We start from the raw sequence: 23351 nt of genomic DNA, 5'->3' as shown, positions 1-23351 counted from the left end.
AGCCAGGCTGTTAAATGTTCTTCCCCAATTCTACTGCTCATCCTGATGGCCATCTCTCCCCAGTGTAAAGTAAAAGTAAAGTTTATTTATGAGTCACAAGTAGGCTTACATTAACACTGCAATGAAGTTACTGTGAAAATCCCCTAGTCACCACACTCCGACGCCTGTTTGGGTACACTGAGGGAGAATTTAGCATAGCCAATGCATCTAACCTGGGAGGAAATCGGAGCACCCAGAGGAAACCTATGTAGACACGGGGAGAACATGCAAACTCCACACACACAGTGACCCAAACCAGGAATCGAACCTGGGTCCCTGGCGCTGTGAAGCAGCAGTGCTAACCACTGTGCCACCATGCCCCCTGTGTTGTATACATGTAAGTTAATGCTTTGACATGCTTCATTGAACACAGCCACACTTTGATTCCCAATTATTAAAACAAATATTTCTTCATCCCTGACCTTTGGCTTCAGACTTGACTTTTGGCTTTCTGACTTGCCTTTGAGAGAATTCCACAAAACCCATCACTTAACAAAGTTTTGGGTCACCCATCCCATTGCTGCTCTCTTGGCGTGATGACTCTTTTTTTGACGCCAAGGTGCATTAGGGAATTTAATACATTGAGGGTGCTGTGTGAAACTGCAAGTGACTGGACTCAAAGACCGTGAAGAAATGCTATGGTTGAATTGCCCCTCCCTGGCACGTGGGAATATTTCACTTGTTTGTCCTTCTCGATCACTAACGTCCCCCTTCTCTTTCCAGCTGTAAGGAGAAGCAGAATCTGTTCTCCTTCTTCGCCATCATCATGGGTTTGTGCAATGCAGCAGTCAGTCGGCTCTGCCTGACCTGGGAGGTGAGTGAACCATCGAACAACCGGAGCTTGCCTCAATTCTACGTCCTGTGCTGTTTATGCTCATTGTCACAGTTACCGTGAACATTAGTCAACATATTCATTCATCCTAATTGTACAAATCACTGATTCCACCTCCGTCCAGAAGGAGGCCATTTGGTCCATCAGGTCTGCACCAATCCTCCAACTGGATTATAACAGCTGACATAGTATGTTGTGAAAATGGAAGTGAGCTGTGAAGCGAGCTATCCCTGTAGCCCCGTGTATTTACCCCACTAATCCACCTAATCTACACATCCTTGAACACTAAGGGGCAATTTACCAAGGCCAATCCACTTAACTCGCACATCTTTGGACTGTGGGAGGAAACCGGAGCATCCGGAGGAAACCCACGCAGACACGGGGAGAATGTGCAAACTCCACACAGACAGCGACTCGAGGCCGGAATTGAACCCGAGTCCCTGGCGCTGTGAGGGATTATTGGCATGGCAGTGATAACTGCTGTGTCACCGTGCCACCCAGTTCTGTATTGCATCCAGTTCTGAGCAACACACTTTAGGAAAGGTGCGAAAGCATTCGAGAGAGTGGAAAAAATTCATGAGAATGGTTCCAAGGCTGAGGAACTTCAGTTATGTAGACAGATTAGAAGGGTTGAAACCATTTTCCTTGGAGAAGAGAAGGTGGAGAGGAGGTTTGATAGAGGTGTTCAAAATCATGAGGGGCTTGGACAGTGTAGATAGGGAAATTATGTTCCAATTGATGAAAGACTTAACAACAAGAGGACACGGATTTAAGGTAATTGACAAAAGAAGCAATGGAGACATGAGAAGAAAGTTTTTCACACAGTGAATGGTTAAGTTCATAGAATCCTACAGTTCAGAAGGAGGCCTTTCAGACCATCAAGTCTGCACCACCCACAATCCCATCCAGGCCCTATCCCCATAACCCCATGCATTTACCCTAGTTAGTTCCCCTGACACTAAGGGGCAATTTAGCATAGCCAATCCACCTAACCCGCACATCATTTAGACTGTGTGGGAGGAAACCGGAGCACCCGAAGGAAACCCAAGCAGACACGGGGAGAACATGCAAACTCCACACAGACAGTGACCCAAGCCAGGAATCGAACCCGGATCCGTGGGGCTGTGAGGCAGCAGTGCTAACCACTGTGTGCCGCCATAAGATCTGGAATGTGCTGCCCGAGAGTGTAGTGGAGGCAGGTTCAATAAAGCCTCTCAAGAGGGAATCGGATTATTATCCGAAAAGGAAGAATGTGCGGGGTTGCAGGGAGAAGGTGGGGGAATGGCACTAGGTGAATGATTCATTCAGGGAGTTAGTGCCAACATGATAGGCCAAATGGCCTCCTTCTGTGCTGCAATGATTCTGTGGTATTACTAATTAACACATTAATTTTTCTGACAGTCTCAGGTATAAAGCTCACCATATTTATCATGACAAATAGATTTTTTTAAAAGTTCCGGCCTGAACTCCTCTCTTGTAGGCAACGATCCTCTCCAGCAGTGGGGTATAAACTCACAGCTTTCTGGGGCAGGGCAAGATTCCCAGCACAGTCCAACGGAAACGGAAACTCCGACACACAAACTTCAACACATCCCGAGCTCTCTTCCCTACCTCTGCTCCAGCTCACCTGTCAGCCCATTCTTCATTGCCCCCCGATGCTTTCATTTCAAAATATTTGTCTTCAAATCTCTCATTTTTGTCTGTCCTACCTTCTAGCGTGCTGCACCCCTGCTTTGTGACCTCCACTTGTGGCAATCTCCTTCCCTCTGTGATCAGTTCTGAGTTTCAGTCTTTTCACATTTGAACTCTTCGGGTGGAATTTTCCCATCCTGTCCGCCATGGGAATCGTAGCTGGGCGGGACGCAGACCATTCAAAGATCCCGTTGACCTCGTGTGAGATTTTCCAGTCTTGGGGCGAGTGCGGCCGGAAAATACCGCCCTGTGAGTTCCCTCCCTCAAGCTGTCCATTCTGCTCCCATATCTTCCTAACTTCAAAAATTTGACTACGCTTCACATAATTCCGCTTTACCCCCGATTGTGAACCACTGCGGCCCATTTTGCCTGTTAAGGGGACGAGGTAGATGTGGGCCGTTGTTATACTGGTTGCAATATACACAGTTCTCAGATATAGGGGTCGAGCTTTTCAAAAAGTATCATTTTTTTATTCCCACTTTGTCTTTTTTGATTTCCAGAAACTGCCTGCAAAATGCAAAAAGCTGTTCCAGAAATTTGAGAGCTTAACGGTAAGTGAAGGAAAGTCCCTGGCTCTGGATTAGATGGTCTGGTATAGTGGTTGAGGGATTGGATTATCCACCTCTTTCACCACTGAAGAGTAATCCCCACAGACAAGGCATTCACCAGATGCTGAGTGGTTACTGAGCTTTGCTGGACAGTTCGCAGGAGACCTGGCCCCAAATCATCGTGGTCGGATCACTCTGCTAAGATTGAACTCTTTGTGTCCTTGGTTTATCAAAGAGGAATGAACTTCCTTCCTTTCTATTGACTATTCATCTTAAGATCATAAGAAATAGGAGTAAGAGTAGACCATTCAGCCCGCTCCAGCATTGAATGCTGATGGTTGGTCTTTTGATTTGATTTATTATTGTCCCATGTATTAGTATACAGTGAAAAGTATTGTTTCTTGCGCGCTATACAGACAAAGCATACCGTTCATAGAGAAGGAAAGGAGAGGGTGCAGAATGTAGTGTTACAGTCATAGCTCGGGTGTAGAGAAAGATCAACTTAATATAAGGTAGGTCCATTCAAAAGTCTGACAGCAGCAGGGAAGAAGCTGTTCTTGAATCGATTGGTTTGTGACCTCAGACTTTTGTATCTTTTCCCCGATGGAAGAAGGTGGAAGAGAGAATGTCCGGGATGCGTGGGGTCCTTGATTATGCTGGCTGCTTTGCTAAAGGGAAGTGTAGATGGAGTCAATGGGTGGGTGGGTGGTTTGAATGATGGTTTGGGCTTCATTCACAACCCTTTGTAGTTTTGTGCAGTCTTGGACAGAGCAGGAGCTGTGATACAACCAGAAAGGTTGCTTTCTATGCTGCATCTGTAAAAATTGGTGAGAGTTGCTGCAGACATGCCAAATTTCCTTTGCTTCCTGAGAAAGTAGAGGCGTTGGTGGGCTTTCTTAACTATAGCGTCGCATGGAGGGAGCAGGACAGGTTGTTGGTGATCTGGACACCTAGAAAATTGAAGCTCTCGACCATTTCCACTTCATCCCCATTGATGTAGACAGGGGCATGTCCCCCACTAGGCTTCCTGAAGTCGATGACAATCTCCTTCGTATTACTGACATTGAGGGAGAGATTATTGTCATGGCCTCTGATTGTGGCCTTATCACCGCTTTCTTGCCTGTCCCCTATAAATCTTTGACCCCCTGTGTTAGTCAAAAGTCTGTCTAACTCAGCCTCGAATATATTCAATGACCCAGTCTCCACGGCATGCCAGGGAAGAGAATTCCGAACATCAGCCTCCCTCTGAGAGAAGGAAATTCCTCATCTCCAGTTTAAAATGAGAGACCCTTTGTGTTGAAACTGTGCCCCAGGAGAGAACACACTTTCTCAGATCACCTGTCTGCTTTAGAAACATGTCACATCCTCCCACTCCATAATCCAGGAAAGGAAATTGCCCTTGTACCGATGTTGGCGTAATATTTTAAACCCACACGTGTACTTGCTCCCCATCCCTTCCTCCGTCACTCGGCTAAAGGGTAGACAATTTAGGACGGAGATGAGGAGACATTTCTTCACCCAGAGAGTGGTGAGCCTGTGGAATTCGCAACCACAGGAAGTAGTTGATGCCAAAACATTGAATGTATTCAAGAGGCGACTGGATATAGCACCTGGGTGAATGGGATCAAAGGTTATGGGGGGAAAGCAGGATTAGGCTATTGAGTTGGACGATCAGCCATGATTGTGATGAATGGCGGAGCAGGCTCGAAGGGCCGAATGCCTCCTCCTGCTTATTTCTTCTATGTTTCTAATGGTTTCATTATTGTTTGCAATGGGAAACATTCTCTATCCTTCTCTGGCTGGACCCTGTTCCAGGTCCAAACAGCACCAACCAGTCTCTCTCGGGAATCGTAGCGGGCGAGGGGCAAACCGTGGAAAGGTCCGTTGACCTCGGGCAGGATTTTCTGGTTTTGGGGCGAGTGCGGCCGGAAAATTGAGCCCAATGTCTCTTGGGAAAATTCGGTCCGACAATCAGGAGGGCAGTTCATTCATGTGGATATTCGAGATTTCATTGTGCTGATGGCTGACCCCAAGATTCTTTAATTTTACAGGATCCCTCTCGCAATCATAAATCCTATCGAGACGCCATCGCCAGGATGAACCCTCCCCTCATTCCATTTGTTCCCTTGCTGCTGAAAGGTAAGACGGTGGCACTGCTTCTCCAACCAGGTCCAGCTTCAGAAAGACTGGCCTCATAGAATCATAAAGGACAGAAGATGTCCATTCGGCCCATTGCACCTGTACCAGCTCTTTGAAAGAGGTATTCGATTAGTCTCAGTAATATCATGCAGCAGAGAAAGAGGCCGTTCGGCCCCTTGCATCTGTGCCAGCTCTTTGAAAGAGATATCCTATTAATCTCAGTATAACCGTTCAGCAGAGAAGGAGGCCATTCGGCCCATTGTACCCATGCCAGCCCTTTGAACAAGCTATCCAATTAATTTCAGTATAACCACACAGCAGAGAAAGAGGCCATTTGGCCCATTGCACCCGTGCCAGCTCTTTGAAAGAGCCAACCGATTAATCTCAGTATAATCATACAGCAGAGAAGGAGGCCATTCGGCCCATTACACCTCTGCCAGCTCTTTGAATCCGATTAGTCCCCCTCCCCTGCTCTTTCCCCATTTCGCTGTGAATCTTCCCTTTCCCTTTTATGTATCCAATTTCCTTTTGAAAAGTGCCGCTGAATCTGCTCCCACCGCCCTCTCAGTGCATTCCAACTCGCTGCATGTAAACACCTCCACCTGGTTTCTTTGCTAATTATCCTAGCTCTGGTCGCTCACCCTGTCACCTGAAGCCACTTCTCCTGCTTTAATCTATCCTACGCTTTCTGAACTTGGGCAATGTTGCATTTCAGTGTAAAAGGGCCTTTGTCATGTCTCAGCTGAAGTTATTTCCTGGGCTGGAGTGCTTACTGTCAGTTTGAAGCTAAGTGGTTGACCTCACCCCAGCCAGAACCTGCTACAAACGCTATAAAGACGGAAGTGATATAGGAACGCTGGAATGAGAGACTGACATGAGTTCAGCATCCACCTGCTACAAAATTAGGCCGATAACTGGTTCACGATCAGCTGGACTTTCCTGATTTCTATAGTTAATTGCACACGGGGGCTTTATAATTAGCCGACCAGCCCTGTGCCAAGGTGGGGGGCCGCGGGGGGGGGGGTGGGCGGGCAGAGAAAACATCCGGCTTTCTAGCTTTCACTATCCATTCAGAGGGCAGTTAAGAGTCAACCACAATGCTGTGAATCAGGAGTCACATCCAGATTTCCATCCCCAAAGGTTATTAATAAACCAGATGGGTTTTTAATGGCAAGCAACAATAGTTTTATAGTTACCACGAGCTTTCATTTCCAGATTTTATGAATTGAATTTAAATTCCACCAGCTGCCATGGTGGGATTTGAACCCACGTCCCCAGGGCATTAGCCTGGGCCTCTGGATTACTAGTCCAGTGACGTTAGCACATTGCCACCGTTTCTCCCACGTTGTGCATGTGCTGTGACTTAAGTTAAAGAAAGATCTGCCTCAATCTGCCCCGACTTCAGCACTTCGACCCGAATTAAGTTATTTTTGAAGTGTAGTATCTGGAATGACTTGCATGCAGCAAACTGGGGTGGCATGGTGGCACAGTGGTTAGCACTGCTGCCTCACAGCGCCAGGGACTGGGTTCGATTCCAGCCTCGGGTCACTGTCTGTGTGGGGTTTGCACATTCTCCCCGTGTAATGACTTCAATCAGGCCATTGAGGTTGGCCTATTGGAGTATGAACTCCCTGATCAAGAATCCAATTGTTGTGCCAATCAGGGAGTCTTTGCCTTGTACTTAACCGAGAGTGTCAGTTCCTCTGACACCCGCAGAGGTAGACTGCTAACTGCTAGCACTCTGTGCACTGCTGTTAGAGTTGTAAATAAAGGGATTTTGGTGAAAGGACTTCAGCCTCCAAAGACTTATTCCACCCTGTGTCTGCGTGGGTTTCCTCCGGGTGCTCCCGTTTCCTCCCACAGTCTGAAAGATGTGCAGGTTAAGTGGATTGGCCACACTAAATTGCCTTTTAGTGTCCAAAGATGTGCAGGTTAGGTGGATTGACCATAGTAAATGCGCGGGGTTACATGGATAAGGGTGGAGGTGAAGGCCTGCGTGAGATACCTTTTCGGAGAATCAGTGCAGACTCGCTGGGCTGGTTGGCCTCTTTCTCCACTTTAGGGATTCTATAGAAGCTCCCGGACGAATGGCAATGACCAAATAATCAGTTTTAGTGGTGATGGCTGAGAGATAAACTTTGACCAGAACACCAGGGTCTCCTGCTTTTCAAAATAGGGTCAAGGGATAGTTTAAATCCTCCTCAGGGAATACACCAGGCCTCAGTTTAACTCATCTGCTAAAAGACAGATAACTGTTTGATATTTATATTCACTCATCAAGATTATGTGTGAGGAATTGCGAGGAACCAGGAGGTGACTGTTACCTATGGAACCCCCTCAGCAATGAAGGAATTGGAAGTTCCTTCAATAGTCACTTGAGCAGCACCTAGGAAAGTTGATGGCCCCCTCTCAATGATCAATACTAATATAAACAGACCCCAAGATTCAAGGCCAACCCAGTCTAACGAACGTCTTTCACCTGCAATTCACAGAACAAAGGCTGAATAGCAGAACTTTCTAGAAACGCGATTAGTTGCAAATTTGCCCAAATCTGCTGCACAGAAATAAAATTGTGAGTTTCTGTGTGAAAACGGCCAGAGAAAAACGGGGAAGCAGAGACCCTGGAGAAAAAGGGGTGAGAAATAATATCAGGTGATAGATTAATAAAAATCCATGTACTAAATGTCTCTCTATCCAGGGGAAGGTTTGTGGAAGTCAAAATAAAGTAAGGTTTATTTATTAGTCACAAGTAGGCTCACACTAACACTGCAATGAAGTTACTGTGAAAATCCCCTAGTCGCCACACTCCGGCGCCTGTTCGGGTACAATGAGGGAGAATTTAGCACGGCCAATCCACCTAACCCGCACATCTTTCAGATTGTGGGAGGAAACTGGAGCACCCGGAGGAAACCCACGCAGACACGGTGGGGAACATGCAAACTCTACACAGTCATCCAAGCCGGGAATCAAACCCGGATCCCATGCGCTGTGAGGCAGAAGTGCTAACCACTGTGCCACCATGCCACCTTTCAATTATTCAATTTAATTGTTGTCTTAAGACCCCCACCTCCGAGACACAATGGCTGGAATTTTCCGGCCACTCACGCTCTGCGGCCGCTGCAATGAGGGTTGAGAATTTGGCGCTCACTGGGACCAGAAAAGCCCGGCCATTGTGGACACTGTACCTTATACAAAACTCATGGTGGTTTGAGGCAGTTATAATTACTGCACGATTTCAAGTGATTTTCTCTCTTGGTGATTTTTACAGACATGACATTTATACACGAGGGCAACAAAACACTCCTGAATCAATTGGTGAACTTTGAGAAAATGGTGAGTATTTTTTCACTGTTCTAGCACACCCAGAAAATCCAGAAAAACACTGCACTTTCCAGTTTCTAATAGAGTAACACACTGCCCCTAATAGAGACAGTGTTCCAGCACACTGCATCTCCCTGTCTCCTTAGGGACAGTGTTCTAGCACACTGCATTCCCAGTCTCCTTAGGGACAGTGTTCTAGCACACTGCATCTCTCTGTCTCCTTAGGGACAGTGTTCTAGCACACTGCATCCCCCAGTCTTCATAGGGACAGTGTTCTAGCGCACTGCTTCCCCAGTCTCCATAGGGACAGTGTTCTAGCACACTGCATCTCTCTGTCTCCTTAGGGACAGTGTTCTAGCACACTGCATCCCCCAGTCTTCATAGGGACAGTGTTCTAGCGCACTGCATCCCCAGTCTCCTTAGGGACAGTGTTCTAGCACAGTGCATCCCCCAGTCTCTGATAGAGACAGTGTTCTAGCACACTGCATCCCCAGTCTTCTTAGGGACAGTGTTCTAGCACACTGCATCCCCCAGTCTCCATAGAGACAGTGTTCTAGCACACTGCATCCCCAGTCTCCTTAGGGACAGTGTTCTTGCACACTGCATCCCCCAGTCTCCATAGAGACAGTGTTCTAGCACACTGCATCCCCAGTCTCCTTAGGGACAGTGTTCTAGCACACTGCATCCCCCAGTCTCTGATAGAGACTGTGTTCTAGCACACTGCATCCCCCAGTCTCCAATAGGACAGTGTTCTAGCACACTGCACCCCCCCAGTCTCCATGGAGACAGTGTTCTAGCACACTGCATCCCCCAGTCTCTAATAGGACAGTGTTCTAGCATGCTGCATGTCCCAGCCTCCATAGAGACAGTGTTCTAGCACACTGCATCCCCCAGTCTCCATATCGACAGTGTTCTAGCACGCTGCATCCCCCAGTCTCCATATCGACAGTGTTCTATCACACTGCATCTCCCAACCTTCAAAGAAACGGTATTCTAGCACTCGGTACAGGAAGGCGCCGGGTTGAATTCTGGCTCTCTGCTGCATTATCTGCTGGGTTAAAGGCTCAGAGCTGCATTGGTTTGTCCCCCGAAAGCAGTGAGGTGGGAAAGTTAGCTTGAGTGTTTTTTAAAATTAACACCACTTGTTTGCACTGGTGGCTACGATTGTGCTATCATAACCAGACTGCACCTTTCCACGAAGTATCTTGAAGGATGGAATATGGTTCCACCCCCTTAGCAAGAATCCTGCAATGGTCCCAGACTCTGGCGAGGTTTCAGAAAAAGGCAGCTAGTTTCACCAGTGAGATCCACCAGAACATGCCGAGAGTGCAGGCCTGTGACTGGTGATCACTAATATTGAACACCAGTCATTTTCAACATGCCTCGGTCATGGAGCTTAAACGTGGCACCGCTCATTACTCATTGCACAAAACCGTTTTCCTGAAACCCTGCGCTGTGGGGGTACCGTGCAGGCGGGAGTTGCTTGGTGAGGTTCCCAGCCATGGTGCACCGTGCCCTGAGGGAGATGATTCTATCTGACAGATAACATGGATGAGTCCGAAGACACCAAGATAAAAGCAAAATACTGCGGATGCTGGAATCTGAAACGAAAACAGAAAATGCTGGAAAATCTCAGCGGGTCTGACCGCATCCGCAGAGAGAGAATAGAGCCAATGTTTCGAGCTTTTTACACAGTTTGAGCGTACACAGAGGGTGGTGGGTGCCTGGAACTCGCTGCCGGGGGAGGTAGCGGAAGCAGATACGATAGTGACTTTTAAGGGGCAGCTTGACAAACAATACATGGATAGGATGGGAATAGAGGGATACGGTTCCCGGAAGGGAGGGGGTTTTAGTTCACATGGGCAACATGGCTGGTGCAGGCTTGGAGGGCCAAAGGGCCTGTTTCCTGTGCTGTAAATTCCTTTGTTCTTTAAGTCTGGACGACCCTTCGTCAGACCTGCTGAGGTTTTGCAGCATTTTCTGTTTAAGTCCGATGACATGCTTGTCAAGCTGCAGTTCCTCAAACGCTGACTCCCTCTGCAGTGCTAATTGTTCAATTTGTGTGGGCTGTTAGTGTTTTCGGGGAATGTGACACAGCAATAACGCAAAACCTACGGCAGGTATTACTCATGAATAATCTGTTTCCTACCATTGCAGGGGGTGGGGGTGGGGGAGGGGGGGGAGTGGGGGGGTTGCGGGGGGTGAACAGGGCGGCACAGTGGTTAGCACTGCTGCCTCACAGCGCCGGGGACCTGGGTTCAATTGCAGCTTCGGGTGACTGTCTGTGTGGAGTTTGAACGCTCTCCCCGTGTCTGCGTGGGTTTCCTCCCGGGCGTTCTGGTTTCCTCCCACCGTCCAAAGATGTGCGGGTTAGGTGGATTGGCCATGTTAAATTGCCTCTGAGTGTCAGGGGGACTAGCTAGGGTCAATGCATGGGGTTATAGGGGGATAGGGCCCTGGGTGGAAATGTGGTCGGTGAACAGACTCGATGGGCTGAATGGCCTCCTTTTGCACTGTAGGAGTCTATAATAAGAGTTGGCTTGGCTGCTGCAGCACCCTGACCTGGTAGCTGGAACACCAAGCAGCAGTGCGCAAGCTGAGGAGGGGGATGGCTGCATAGCATAGTAAGAAGTTTAACAACACCAGGTTAAAGTCCAACAGGTTTATTTGGTAGCAAAAGCCACACAAGCTTTGGGCTTGCAGCTCCGAAAGCTTGTGTGGCTTTTGCTACCAAATAAACCTGTTGGACTTTAACCTGGTGTTGTTAAACTTCTTACTGTGTTTACCCCAGTCCAACACCGGCATCTCCATATCATGCATAGCATAGGCCAACCTTACAACAATAAACAGCATTCATATAGCACCTTTAATACGGTTGAACGTCCAAAAGCACTTCATAGGATTGCTAAAAGACAAAAATAGGCAAGGAGCAGGACAAGGGTCCTGTGCAAGGTTATGAAAATTCAAGTGTAGTTTGTTGTCAAAAAAAGGTACATTAACAAACCTCCTGCATTTGGTTAACCATCTCCTTCTCTCTTACAGCACATGGTGGCCAACGCAGTACGGACCATGAGGAGATATCGAAGTATCCCGCTCAGTAAGTTAACAGAAAGAAACTAAAAAGCCAATGCTTTTACACGAACACTAGATTGTTGCCCTAAGTGGGAGCACGGTGGCACAGTGGTTAGCGCTGACGCCTCACAGCACTAGGGAACCGGGTTCAATTCCCCGCTTGGGTCACTGTCTGTGTGGAGTTTGCACGTTCTCCCCGTGTCTGCGTGGGTTTCCTCCGGGTGCTCCGATTTCCACCCACAGTCCGAAAGACGTGCTGGTTAGGTGCATTGACCGTGCTAAATTCTCCCTCAGTGTTACCCGAACAGGCGACGAGGGAATTTTCGCAGTAACTTCATTGTAAGGCTACTTGTGACACTAATAAATAAATGAAAATGTCATCCTTAGGATTAGTGATGTGGGGAAACAAAGCCAACTGACATTGGTTCAAAGCAAATAACTCTGCTTCCTTTCCAGTCTCTCTAAGAGAAACTAAGGGGTTTTAATCCAGACCTGTACCCAGTGTCCTTGATGTTGAGATGAGGGGCTGCTCTTTTTAGAAGAAGACTTGTCCTCAGGATGTGAATTATGCTGCCAGGACCACACTTACCCGAGAATGTGGTCATGAGCCGCCTTCTCATGATTGTTTCTACAGCTGGGTGGTTAGCTGGGGTCCGAAAGAGAGCCAGATGCTTCAACCATGAGAGCAGATGCGTCAACCACTCTCCACTGAGACTGGAGAGAGAAGGAGGCCTGTCCAGGGTAGCAGGTCCCCTTCCCTGACGTGAACCTATTGAGTGTTTACAAGAACCTAACAGCTTACACCTGCTGGCACCAGCCCACAAATCAGCAGATTTCTGACTTTGCGCTGTGGGATTTGACCTGAAGGCTCCTAGTCCATTGAATCCCTACAGTGCAGAAGGAGGCCATTCGGCCCATCGAGGCTGCACAGCCAACAATCCCACTAAGGCCCTTCCACCGTAACCCCACCTATTTACCCTGCGAGCCCCCCTGACACTAAGGGGCAATTTAGCATGGCCAACCCACCTAACCCGCTCATCTTTGGACTGTGGGTGGAAACCGGAGCACCGGGAGGAAACCCACGCAGACACGGGGAGAATGTGCAAACTCTGCACAGACAGTGACCTAAGCCGGGAATTGAACCTGGGTCCCTGGCGCTGTGAGGCAGCAGTGCTAATCACTATGCCACCGTGCCGCCCGTGTTGCTCAGCTTGATAATAGGTGATGCACGGGGCACCTAAAACAAGGAAGAAGGGAAAACTTGCATTTCTATAGCACCTTTACAACCTCGGCACTTCCCAATGCGTTTTAGAGACAACGAGATTGTTTTGAGCATAGTCACGGTTGTTATTTCGGAAAGGTGGCAACCAATTTGTGCACAGCAAGCTCCCATAGACAGCTATGTGATAATGACCTGATTGTCTGGGCTTTTGGTAACATTTATTGAGGGACAAGTATTGGTTAGACACTGATCCCCTTTGAAGTCATGACATTGGAGTTTTCAATCCAACCAAGAGGGTCGACAGGCTCTCGGTTTAATGTCTCATCTAGACAGAGTAGATTCAGAAAGAACGTTCCCGATGATGGGGTGTCCAGAACTAGGGGTCATAGTTTGAGGGTAAGGGATAAACCTTTTAGGACGGAGGTGAGGAGAAATTTCTTCACCCAGAGAGTGGTGAATGTGTGGAATTCACTAACACAGAAAGTAGTTGAGGCCAAAACATTTGTGTGGTTTTAAGAAGAAATTAGATAGAGCTTTTGGGGTTAAAGGGATCCAGGGATATGGGGGGAAGAGGGGATCAGGAATTTGATGATCAGCCATGATCAAAATGAATGGCGGAGTAGGCTCGAAAGGCCTACTCGTGATTCTATGTTAAAAGCCAAATACTGCAGATGTTGGAATCTGAAACAAGAACAGAAAATGCTAGAAAATCTCAGCAGGTCTGACAGCATCAGTGGGGAGAGAATAGAGCCAATGTTTAGAGTCTGGATGGCCCTTTGTCAGAGCCAAAGAAGGGTCACCTAGACTCGAAATGTTGGCTCTATTCTCTCCTCACGGATGCTGTCAGACCTGCTGAGATTTTCCAGCATTTTCTGTTCCTGCTAAATGTTTAAAGGGATGGTATCTCCAACGATGCAGCACTCCCTTAGTACTGCACCAGGAGTGAGAGATTTTGTGCTCAGGTCCCCAAAGTGGGACTTGAACTCAATCTTCGTGCGGTGTGAGCGCGACCAACTGAGCCACGAGGTGGGTGCCATGGTGATTAGCACTGCCACCTCACAGCTCCAGAGACCTGGATTCGATTCCCGGCTTGGGTCACTGTATGGAGTTTGCACGTTCTCCCCGTGTCTGCGTGGGTTTCCTCCAGGTGCTCCGGTTTTCCTCCCACAGTCCAAAGATGTGTGGGTTAGGTACATTGGCTATGCTAAATTACCCCTTAGTGTCCCGGGATGTGTAGGTTAAAGGGATTTGTGGGATTATGGGGATAAGACCTGGGTGGGATTGTTGTCGGTGCAGGCTTGATGGGCTGAATGGCCGCCTTCTGCACTGTAGGGATTCTATAGTTTCTATGGTTCTAAAGTGTCGCCGTGCCACCTGGCACTGAGATTCCCGCCTCGTTCACTAATGGCTTTGCCCTTTCCTTCCCTACAGAGCCAGAGTCCGAACTGGCCGCAAACCACATTGAGATTAAAGCCTACATCCGTCAGCTCCACGTGATCGACAATCAGCAATTGCTCTACGACCTCTCTTACAGACTCGAGCCCAAGGATCCGTAACCGTGGAGCACTCCGCTCTGCTCGCCGTCTGCAATGCTCGCCCATGGCGTTGAAAGTGTATGTGGCCGTGCCACCGCTGATCTGAACTCACTGTGTAGAACCACCGACCGACCAAAAGAGATCTGCCACAAGCTGGCTGTGCAATGGGAAAGCTGACCTCAAAGTGAACCCGGCTTTAGACCTACCCCAGACACGTTCAATTGGATATATTACACTGGACTGCCGCAGCCCAGGAGCCCTTGTGGTGTGTGCCCAGTATTCTTCCCAGAGTTTTTGTGCACTGATTTTAGGACCTTGAGCAGAGAATGCCTGCAAGCTCTCCAGGACTATTATTTTTTTGATATCTTCTGTTTAATGATACTACAGATTTATGTGTCCAGAAACCAGGATATACTGTCAAACAACACACAGGACGAAAATAGAACGGGGGAAGCGGAGAGGGTGGGAGTGATACACGTGTACAGGTCTTCCTCGAGAATATTCTCATTTCTGCTTGTACCCAGCCTAATTCACTGAAGATCTAAATCTCATGCCTTCAGTATTTACACTACTGTAATGGATGATGTCACAGGACATTGGCTCCCTCTTTTGGCAAGGAACAGATGGAGCGGCATGGTGGCGCAGTGGTTAGCACTGCTGCCTCACAGCGTTAGGGAACCTGGGTTCGATTCTCGGCTTGGGTCATTGTCTGTGTGGAGTCTGCACATTCTCCCCATGTCTGCGTGGGTTTCCTCCGGGTGCTTGAGTTTCCTCCCACAGTCCGAAAGACGTGCTGGTGAGGTGCATCGTCCACGCTGAATTCTCCCTTAATGAACCCGAACAGGCGCCGGAGTATGGCGACTAGGGGATTTTCACAGTAACCTCATTGCAGTGTTAACGTAAGCCTTCTTGTGACATTAATAAGTAAACAAACAAACAACACTGCCGCCTCACAGCGCCAGGAACCCGGGTTCAATTCCAGCCTTAGGTGACTGTCTGTGTGGAGGTTGCACGTTCTCCCCGTGTCTGCGTGGGTTTCCTCCGAGTGCCCCGGTTTCCTCCCACACTCCAAAGATGTGCAGGTTAGATGGATTGGCCATGCTAAATTGCCCCTTAGTGTCCCAAGATGTGTAAGTTTAGGGGATTAGCAGGGCAAATACGTGGGGCTACGGTTATAGGGTGGGACACTCTGTCAGAGAGTCGGTGCAGACTCGATGGGCCGAATGGCCTCCGTCTGCACTGTAGGGATTCTAGGGCTTAGGTTTGAACCCTGAAATGTGCCAATTACATCATTACTGATGTGACACTAGCAACCAGGAATTACACTACTCACCTCCACCCTCCAACTTTGAAATATTTATTAATTTCCCCTCACTGCCTACTTCAGGTGACAGACAGATCATCGGCTCACTCAACTACTGATGCCACCCTGGACCGGGAGGCCAGATACAAGAGCGACGTGAAGATGAACGGGGAGAGATACACTGGGGCTGGAATTCTACCGGCACGGCCGCCCCAATTCCGGAGGCGGGCGAGGCTCGGAGAACGGCATTCTCCGTTGGCCTTGGGCGGGATCGTAAGATCCTCGGGCGGATGTGCCGGTCAAATTCCGCCCTGGCACTCTCTGTTCCCTTTGTCTCCATCTGTGTGGGGAAACACCCTACGATGCTGTACACCTCCTCTCTGGGGAATCATGACTGTAATTTCACACACTACCAACAGATGGGGCATTCTGAAGCTCCAACGTTTCCACACCAGTCTGACACTGAATCAGTATGACGCCTTTGTAGAGTTGTACCCTTTTATTTGCTGTAGAATTTACATTGTAATATAAAATGGATCAATTATTTTATCAGTTTTTAATTTGCATTTAGGGAAATAATTTCTACATTTTTTTTTAAAGTTTGTACAAAGAATGCTTTTTCTCATTTGGATTTATTTTGAGTTTATGGGTGTATATATGCAGTGTTTGTCAAATTATCTCTGTGTCGTCTCCGTGTAAAGAAAGCACTTACAGATCGGACTAAAATTATCCATAAAAGAATAAACAATTTTTTTAAAGATTTGCTTCATGTTTTATATTTTCCAAATATAGGAATGTGAGACTAAGAACTGAACACCGTGGAGTGGGATTCACCGGCCGCACACGGCCTAAGACCAGAAACTCCCCCGAACTCAACGGACCTTCTAATAATCCACCACATTTTCTGTCTTACCCACTATGAGTCCTGTGGCAGGTGAGACAGAAGAACATAAGAAATAGGAGCAGGAGTAGGCCTTCTAGCCCCTCGAGCCTGCCCCGCCATTCAATAAGATCATGGCTGATCTGAAGTGGATCAGTTCCACTTACCCGCCTGATCCCTATAACCCCTAATTCCCTTACCGATCAGGAATCCATCTATCCGTGATTTAAACATATTCAACGAGGGAGCCTCCACCACTTCAGTGGGCAGAGAATTCCAGAGATTCACCACCCTCTGAGAGAAGAAGTTCCTCCTCAACTCTGTCCTAAACTGAACCCCCTTTATTTTGGGGCTGTGCCCTCTAGTTCTAGTTTCCTTTCTAAGTGGAAAGAATCTCTCCATCTCTACCCTATCCAGCCCCTTCATTATCTTATAGGTCTCTATAAGATCCCCCCCTCAGCCTTCTAAATTCCAACGAATACAAACCCAATCTGCTCAGTCTCTCCTCATAATCAACACCCCTCATCTCTGGTATCAACCTGGTGAACCTTCTCTGCACTCCCTCAAGGCCAATATATCCTTCCGCAAATAAGGGGACCAATACTGCACACAGTATTCCAGCTGCAGCCTCACCAATCCCCTGTACAGATGCAGCAAGACATCTCTGCTTTTATATTCTATCCCCTTTGCGATATAGGCCAACATCCCATTTGCCTTCTTGATCACCTGCAGACTGGGTTTTTGCGTCTCATGCACAAGGACCCCCAGGTCCCTCTGCACAGCAGCATGTTGTAATTTCTTTCCATTTAGATAATCCAATTTGCTATTATTTCTTCCAAAGTGAGTCATAGTTACTCCCGCCAAGATTGAGTCCAAAGATGTGTGGGTTAGGTTGATTGGCCATGCTAAATTGACCCTTAGTGTCAGGGGGATTGGCAGGGTAAATATGTGGGGTTACGGGAATAGGGTCTGGGTGGGATTGTGTTCAGTGCAGACTCGATGGGCCAAATGGTCTCCTTCTGCACTGTAGGGATTCTATGATTCTATAGGGTGCAACGTCTTGTCTTGCCTGCTGGGATCTGGTTTAGCCTCATGTGGGAACCATGATTGGACTTGATTTGAATTGGTTTTTTTGATTAGAATTAAAGTACCGAAAAGTCCCAATAAGAGAAAGACCAGGAATCTTCTCGGCCTTTTGGCTAAGATCAAGCGCCAGATCAAGCCCAAGATGGAGTGCAATTCCTTATCTTGTCAGCTTGTATCTTGTTTGTCTCCCTTGTGGGGACCTTGAATTGGATTCAATTAGAATTTGAATTCAATTTTGGAGCAAGCAAGGAATGGATTTGGGTTTGTCCGGTCCACTCTGAGCATTGGCTTTGTAACTTTAAAAATGGAGTGAAAATTATAAACAATGACCAGGAACCTCTCCCCCTCTCACTGGAAAGATTTAAAGTTTGATAGTGATCACATGTTCTGTGGCCAAAAAGTACTGAAGTGGGATTTGAACCGGGAGTTTTTGGCCCAGAGGTGGGAATGCAACTGACTGCGCCATGAATCCCATGCTTACATCACCTTTGTTTTACCCTCCATAAATTTGAGATCATACAAAACTCTGCTGCTTGTGCCTTTGGCTGAAATTCTCCCGTCTCGCCCATCGCGAGAATCATAGCGGGCGAGGAAAAACTCGGCAGACCATTCAAAGGTCTATTGAGCTCGGGGCAGGAACTTCCAGTCTTGGGGCGTGCACAACCGAAGAATCCCATCCACTTATCACACCAAATCCCGTTCATCCATCACCCGTGTGCTTGCTGACCTGCAGTGGCTCCTGGTCCACTGCTGATTTAGTTTTCAAATCCAACCAAGGTTTCACCCGTTCCGATCTGCAAGCTCTTCCACGATGCCTGGAATCCTCGAATTGTGGCTTCAATTGTAATCACTCCATTATTGGCTGCTTGCTCTCAGCTGCCTGAGCCCAAAGCTTCACAACACTCCTGAACTTCTCCACTTCTCTATCTCTTGCTCCTTTAAGACACTCCTTAAAACCTATCTCTTCCATCAAGCTTTTGTCCCATTATCTCCTTATGTGGCTCTGTCTCAACTTTTATTGACAATGCTGCCATGAAGCCCCTTGGGACGATTAACTGTATTAAAGGCACTATCTAAATGCAATTAGCAGTTGTTAGCTGTTTTTCTGAGCCTTGGGGTTATGGCACAGATAGGAAGCGTTACTCTGTATCCGTCCCCCAAACTGGGAAAGGTTGATGACAACCCATTGTGCAAATTAGACAAACCCTGTTAGCCCATCAGAAATAAGACAAAGCCTGGTGTTCGTTGGCTGCAAAATGTGGAACTGGCTCACGTGGACTATGAAATTTCACTTTTGATGACATTTTAAAGTTTATTTATTTATTAGTCACAAGTAAGCTCACAACACTGCAATTAAGTTACTGTGAAAATGTGCTAGTCGCCACACTCCGGCGCCCGTTCGGGTACACTGAGGGAGAATTTAGCATGGCCAATGCATTAGATTAAATCAAATTACTGCGGATGCTGGAATCTGAAACCGAGAGAGGAAATGCTGGAAAATCATAGAAACCCTACAGTACAGAAAGAGGCCCTTTGGCCCATCGAGTCTGCACCGACCACATCTCAGCAGGTCTGACAACCTTTGACAAAGGGTCATCTGGACTCGAAACGTCAGCTCTGTTTTCTCTCCTTACAGATGCTGCCAGACTTGCTGAGATTTTCCAGCATTTTCTCCTTTGGTTTCACCTAATCGGCACATCTTTCGGACTATGGGAGGAACCAGAGGAAACCCACGCAGACACGGGAGAACGCGTGCAGACTCCGCACAGACAGTGACCCAAGCCGGGAGTTGAACCCGGGTCCCTGGCACCGTAAGGCAGCAGTACTGACCACTGTGCTACCGTGGCTTTTGTATTGCTGCACGGAACTAGTAGGGCAGCTGCAGTCAGGCTATGGAGGGGAAAGTTAACCAAGGATCCCTACTCCTGTGACTCTTTATCAGTCGCGACTCAGCTGAGAACTGTCAGCTGACAGCACTCCTTTCTCTGAGTCAGAAGGGAAAGTATTCAATCCCCGTTCCAGAGATTTGAGCATGAAATCCAGACCGATACTATGGTGAAATACTGAGGGAGTGCTGCACTGCCAGAGGTGTCACCTTTCAGATGAGGTCCTGCCTGCCCTCTCAGATTAATTCAATAGTGTTCATGACACTATTCAAAGAACAGGGGAATATTTGTGAAAAAAGAGGCATGTTGCCAAAGTTTTTCATCTTGCACTCAGCAGGACAAATACAAGAATGTCAAATTTCAAACAAACACAATGGCTGGAATTCTCCCATCTCGCCATCCACTAGAATTCTAGCGGGTGGAGGGGGGCAGACCGTGTAAAGGTCCATTGATGTCGGGCAGGAATCTCTGGCTTTCAGGCGGAAGAAGAGTGCTGATTGGTTGGCAAGTTAGCTCTGGATGGCTGAGGCATTGCCATGGGGTCTTGCCAATAAACCAGCATCCTTTCACCTTGTAAGTTAAATGGTTGTGATCCTTTGAAATTTGGCATTTGTCCTGATGAGTGCGAAATGAAAAGCTTCAACACGGGGCAGCATGGTGGCAGAGCGGTTAGCACTGCTGCCTCACAGCGCCAGGGACCTGTGTTCAATTCTGGCCTCGGGTCACTGTCTGTCTGGAGTTTGCACATTCTCCCCGTGTCTGCGTGTGTTTCCTCCGGGTGCTCCGGATTCTTCCCACAGTCCAAAGATGTGCAGGTTATGTGGATTGGCCATGCTAAATTGACCCTAGTGTCAGGGGGATTAGCAGGGTAAATATGTGGGGTTACGGAGATATGGGCTGGGTGGGATTGTGATCGTTGCAGACTGGATGGGCTGAATGGCCTCCTTCTGCACTGTAGGGATTCTATGAACACATATCTCTTCTCATCTACATTCAAGCTCTGTATAAGCAAGTGACTGTTTGAACAACAGAAGCGTTTTCCTCAATGTCCTTGTCAAAATTCATTCCTCAACCATCAAAAGAAAAAGGATGACCTTGTCCGTTATTTGATTGCCATATCTCGGACCTCTCTGTGTGATGTCACTGTTCAATAAAATACAGCAGTAGCCCACAATTTGGAAGTTCTTTATTGCCTGTGAAGTGCTTTGGAATGCCTTGGGGTGTTGAAAAATGCTTTATAAACGTCATTTTGTTTTGGAAAATGTATATTTGTATCTGTGAGGAAATTCGGCCAAAATTTTCCATTCCTTCCTGCTGGCGGGCAACCTTCACTGCTGCAAAACATGCCGCAGAGGGGCTGGAAAATCCTGCCCTTCATGTTTTTCCTCACAGTTGGGGGGATGGTGTGCCGCTGCTCCCAGGTTTATAAATCCACTCATGAAGTATGCTTAAGTCATTTAACTCCTGACTTACAAATTAAATTGCACACACCAGACTCATGACAGAGCTTTGGACCCTGAGTTGACGCACCCAGCAGGGACTAGTGACTTGTTAAAGTATACCAGCAAGCGTTGGCAATAGTGGGAGCATCCTCTGAGTGAGGGGTGACCTTATTCAAACATGTAAGAGCCTGAGGAGACTTGACAGCGTATTGGTGGGATGTTTTCACTAGTGGCAGAGTCTCGAACAAGGGGACATAGCTACAAAATAAATGGCCGGTCATTTAAAACTGAGGTGCATAGAAATTTCTTCTCGCAGAGTGTGGTAAATCTCTGGAATTCTCTGCCCCAAAGGAGGTGGATAAATGTTTGATAGATCGAGGAATGGAAGCTATGGAGAACTGGCACAGAAACAGAGTTGAAGCTGGCATAGATCAGCCATAATCGCATTGAATGGCGGGGCAGGCTTGAAGGGCCCGGTGGCCTACCCCTGCTTCTATTTCTTGTGTCCTATCACAGAATGAAAACATGTAAGGTAGGAGCAGCAGGCTGCAGGATTCTGACGTCAGAACATGACCACACTTAGTTAAGTTTATTCTCACAAGAAGGCTTACATTAACGCTGCAATGAAGTTACTGTGAAAATCCCCTAGTCGCCACACTCCGGCGCCTGTTCGGGTACACTGAGGGAGAATTTAGCATGGCCAGTGCACCTAACCATCACGTCTTTCACACTGTGGGAGGAAAATGGGAGCACCCAGAGGAAACCCACGCAGACATGGGGAGAACGTGCAAACTCCACACAGACAGCGGCCCAAGCCGGGAATCGAACCCGGGTCCCTGGCGCTGTGAGGCAGCTATGCTAACCACTGTGCCACCCCAAAGTGGAGGTGGATAAATATTTGATAGATCGAGGAATAGAGGGCTGTGTGGAAATGGAGTTGAGTCTGGTATAGATCAGTCATGATTGTATTGAGTGGCGGGGCAGGCTTGAAATGCTTGGAGGCCGAGTCCTGCTTCTATTTTTGTGTTCTTATGCTCTATCGCAGAATACAAACATTTAAAGCAGAAGGTCCTGTGGATTGTGGGACTCTGATGTCAGAGCATGACCATGCTTGCCGGGATTTGGACAGGGGGGGGGGGGGGTGTGTGGGGGGGGGCGGTTGCTATTTATGTGGACATGGTCGCCTAATTGGCCACCTCTGAGCTCACCGATCCCATCAAGAATGGTGAGTAAGCTCCCAACGCTGCCAGCCCAATCGCAAACCTCGCAGTTCAAGGGCCTTGGCAACCCCAGCGAGCGAGGGAGGTTGGGTGAATCTGGTGCAGGTAAGAGAAAATGTGTGCGCCTGGAGGGGTGAAAACGATTGGATTGTTCAGAGGGGCCATGCAGACAGGTCCCTCCAATGGAATCGGAGTGTCTGGATCATGGGTGCTGTCTTTTGACACCATCGGCGACCACTCTCATTGGGGGATGGAGTGTCTCGCTCTGCCGGGCCCTGACTGCCACATAGAGGTTGTCTCCATTGAGCTGGAGGCCTCTTCCCAGAGCAGGGGGCCTGGGGGTGAATTCCAGTGGGCACTGCAACTGGTCCCTAATTAGAGCGTTAAATCAGCAGTCAAAACAGAAGATGCCAGTAATACTCTGCATGTCTGGGAACACCTGGTGAGAGAAAAAGAAGTTTCCATCAAACTGTTGATTCTGTTTTTCCCTCCATGCTACGATGCCAGACCTGCAGAATATTTCCAGCACTTATTATTTCAGCATCTGTGGTATTTTGCTTTTGTTATAGAAGCATTGGGAGGTGATGGCCTAGTGGTATCATCGCTAGACTATTAATCCAGAAATTCAACTGATGTTTTGAGGACCCGGGTTCGAATCCTGCCAATGGCAGCTTGTGGAATTTGAATTCAATGAAAAATATCTGGAATTAAGAATCTACTGATGTCCATGAAAACATTGTCGGAGAAACCCATCTGGTTCACTAATATCCTTGAGGGAAGGGAAATCTGCAGTCCAAGTGTGGTCGGGCCTACATGTGATTCCAGAGCCACAGCAATGTGACGGACTCTCAACTGCTTCGCAAGCCCCTCAATTACAAGGGAAACAAGGGGATGCCCATGCCCCACGAATGAATAAAAAATATGGAGATTGGATGCTGGCAATCTCTCCCTGTCCCTGCCCTTTCCCAGGGGAAACATCCTGCGTGGTGCAAATGCATCCAGGATCTGTCCCAACATGGCACTTTTCCCATCTTCCCCTCCTCCACTCCCACCACTCATTCTGCCCTTTACTCTCCTGAAATCCATTTGTTCTCAGTCCTTTATATTAAGTGTTTCCTTTCCTTATTCTCCAAC

At 47.9% G+C, this 23351-nt stretch overlaps 1 protein-coding gene across 1 annotated transcript in view; it reads left to right on the top strand.

The window, feature by feature from the left end:
• Positions 1 to 16458, top strand: part of rapgefl1 (Rap guanine nucleotide exchange factor (GEF)-like 1) — a 114549-nt gene extending 98091 nt beyond the window's left edge. Inside the window, exons 12-17 of the mRNA XM_078224134.1 lie at positions 763 to 853; positions 3064 to 3114; positions 5163 to 5250; positions 8519 to 8583; positions 11614 to 11668; positions 14297 to 16458. Of these exons, the coding sequence (XP_078080260.1) occupies positions 763 to 853; positions 3064 to 3114; positions 5163 to 5250; positions 8519 to 8583; positions 11614 to 11668; positions 14297 to 14421 (475 nt within the window). The 3' untranslated portion in view covers positions 14422 to 16458. The remainder of the gene's footprint in view (positions 1 to 762; positions 854 to 3063; positions 3115 to 5162; positions 5251 to 8518; positions 8584 to 11613; positions 11669 to 14296) is intronic.
• Positions 16459 to 23351: the final 6893 nt, after the last annotated feature.

The sequence above is a fragment of the Mustelus asterias genome, chromosome 11 (genome assembly GCF_964213995.1).
Source record: "Mustelus asterias chromosome 11, sMusAst1.hap1.1, whole genome shotgun sequence".
Classification (NCBI taxonomy): Eukaryota; Metazoa; Chordata; class Chondrichthyes; order Carcharhiniformes; family Triakidae; genus Mustelus; species Mustelus asterias.
Note: the sequence above shows the minus strand (reverse complement) of the source record. Positions and strands in the feature narration are given on the sequence as shown.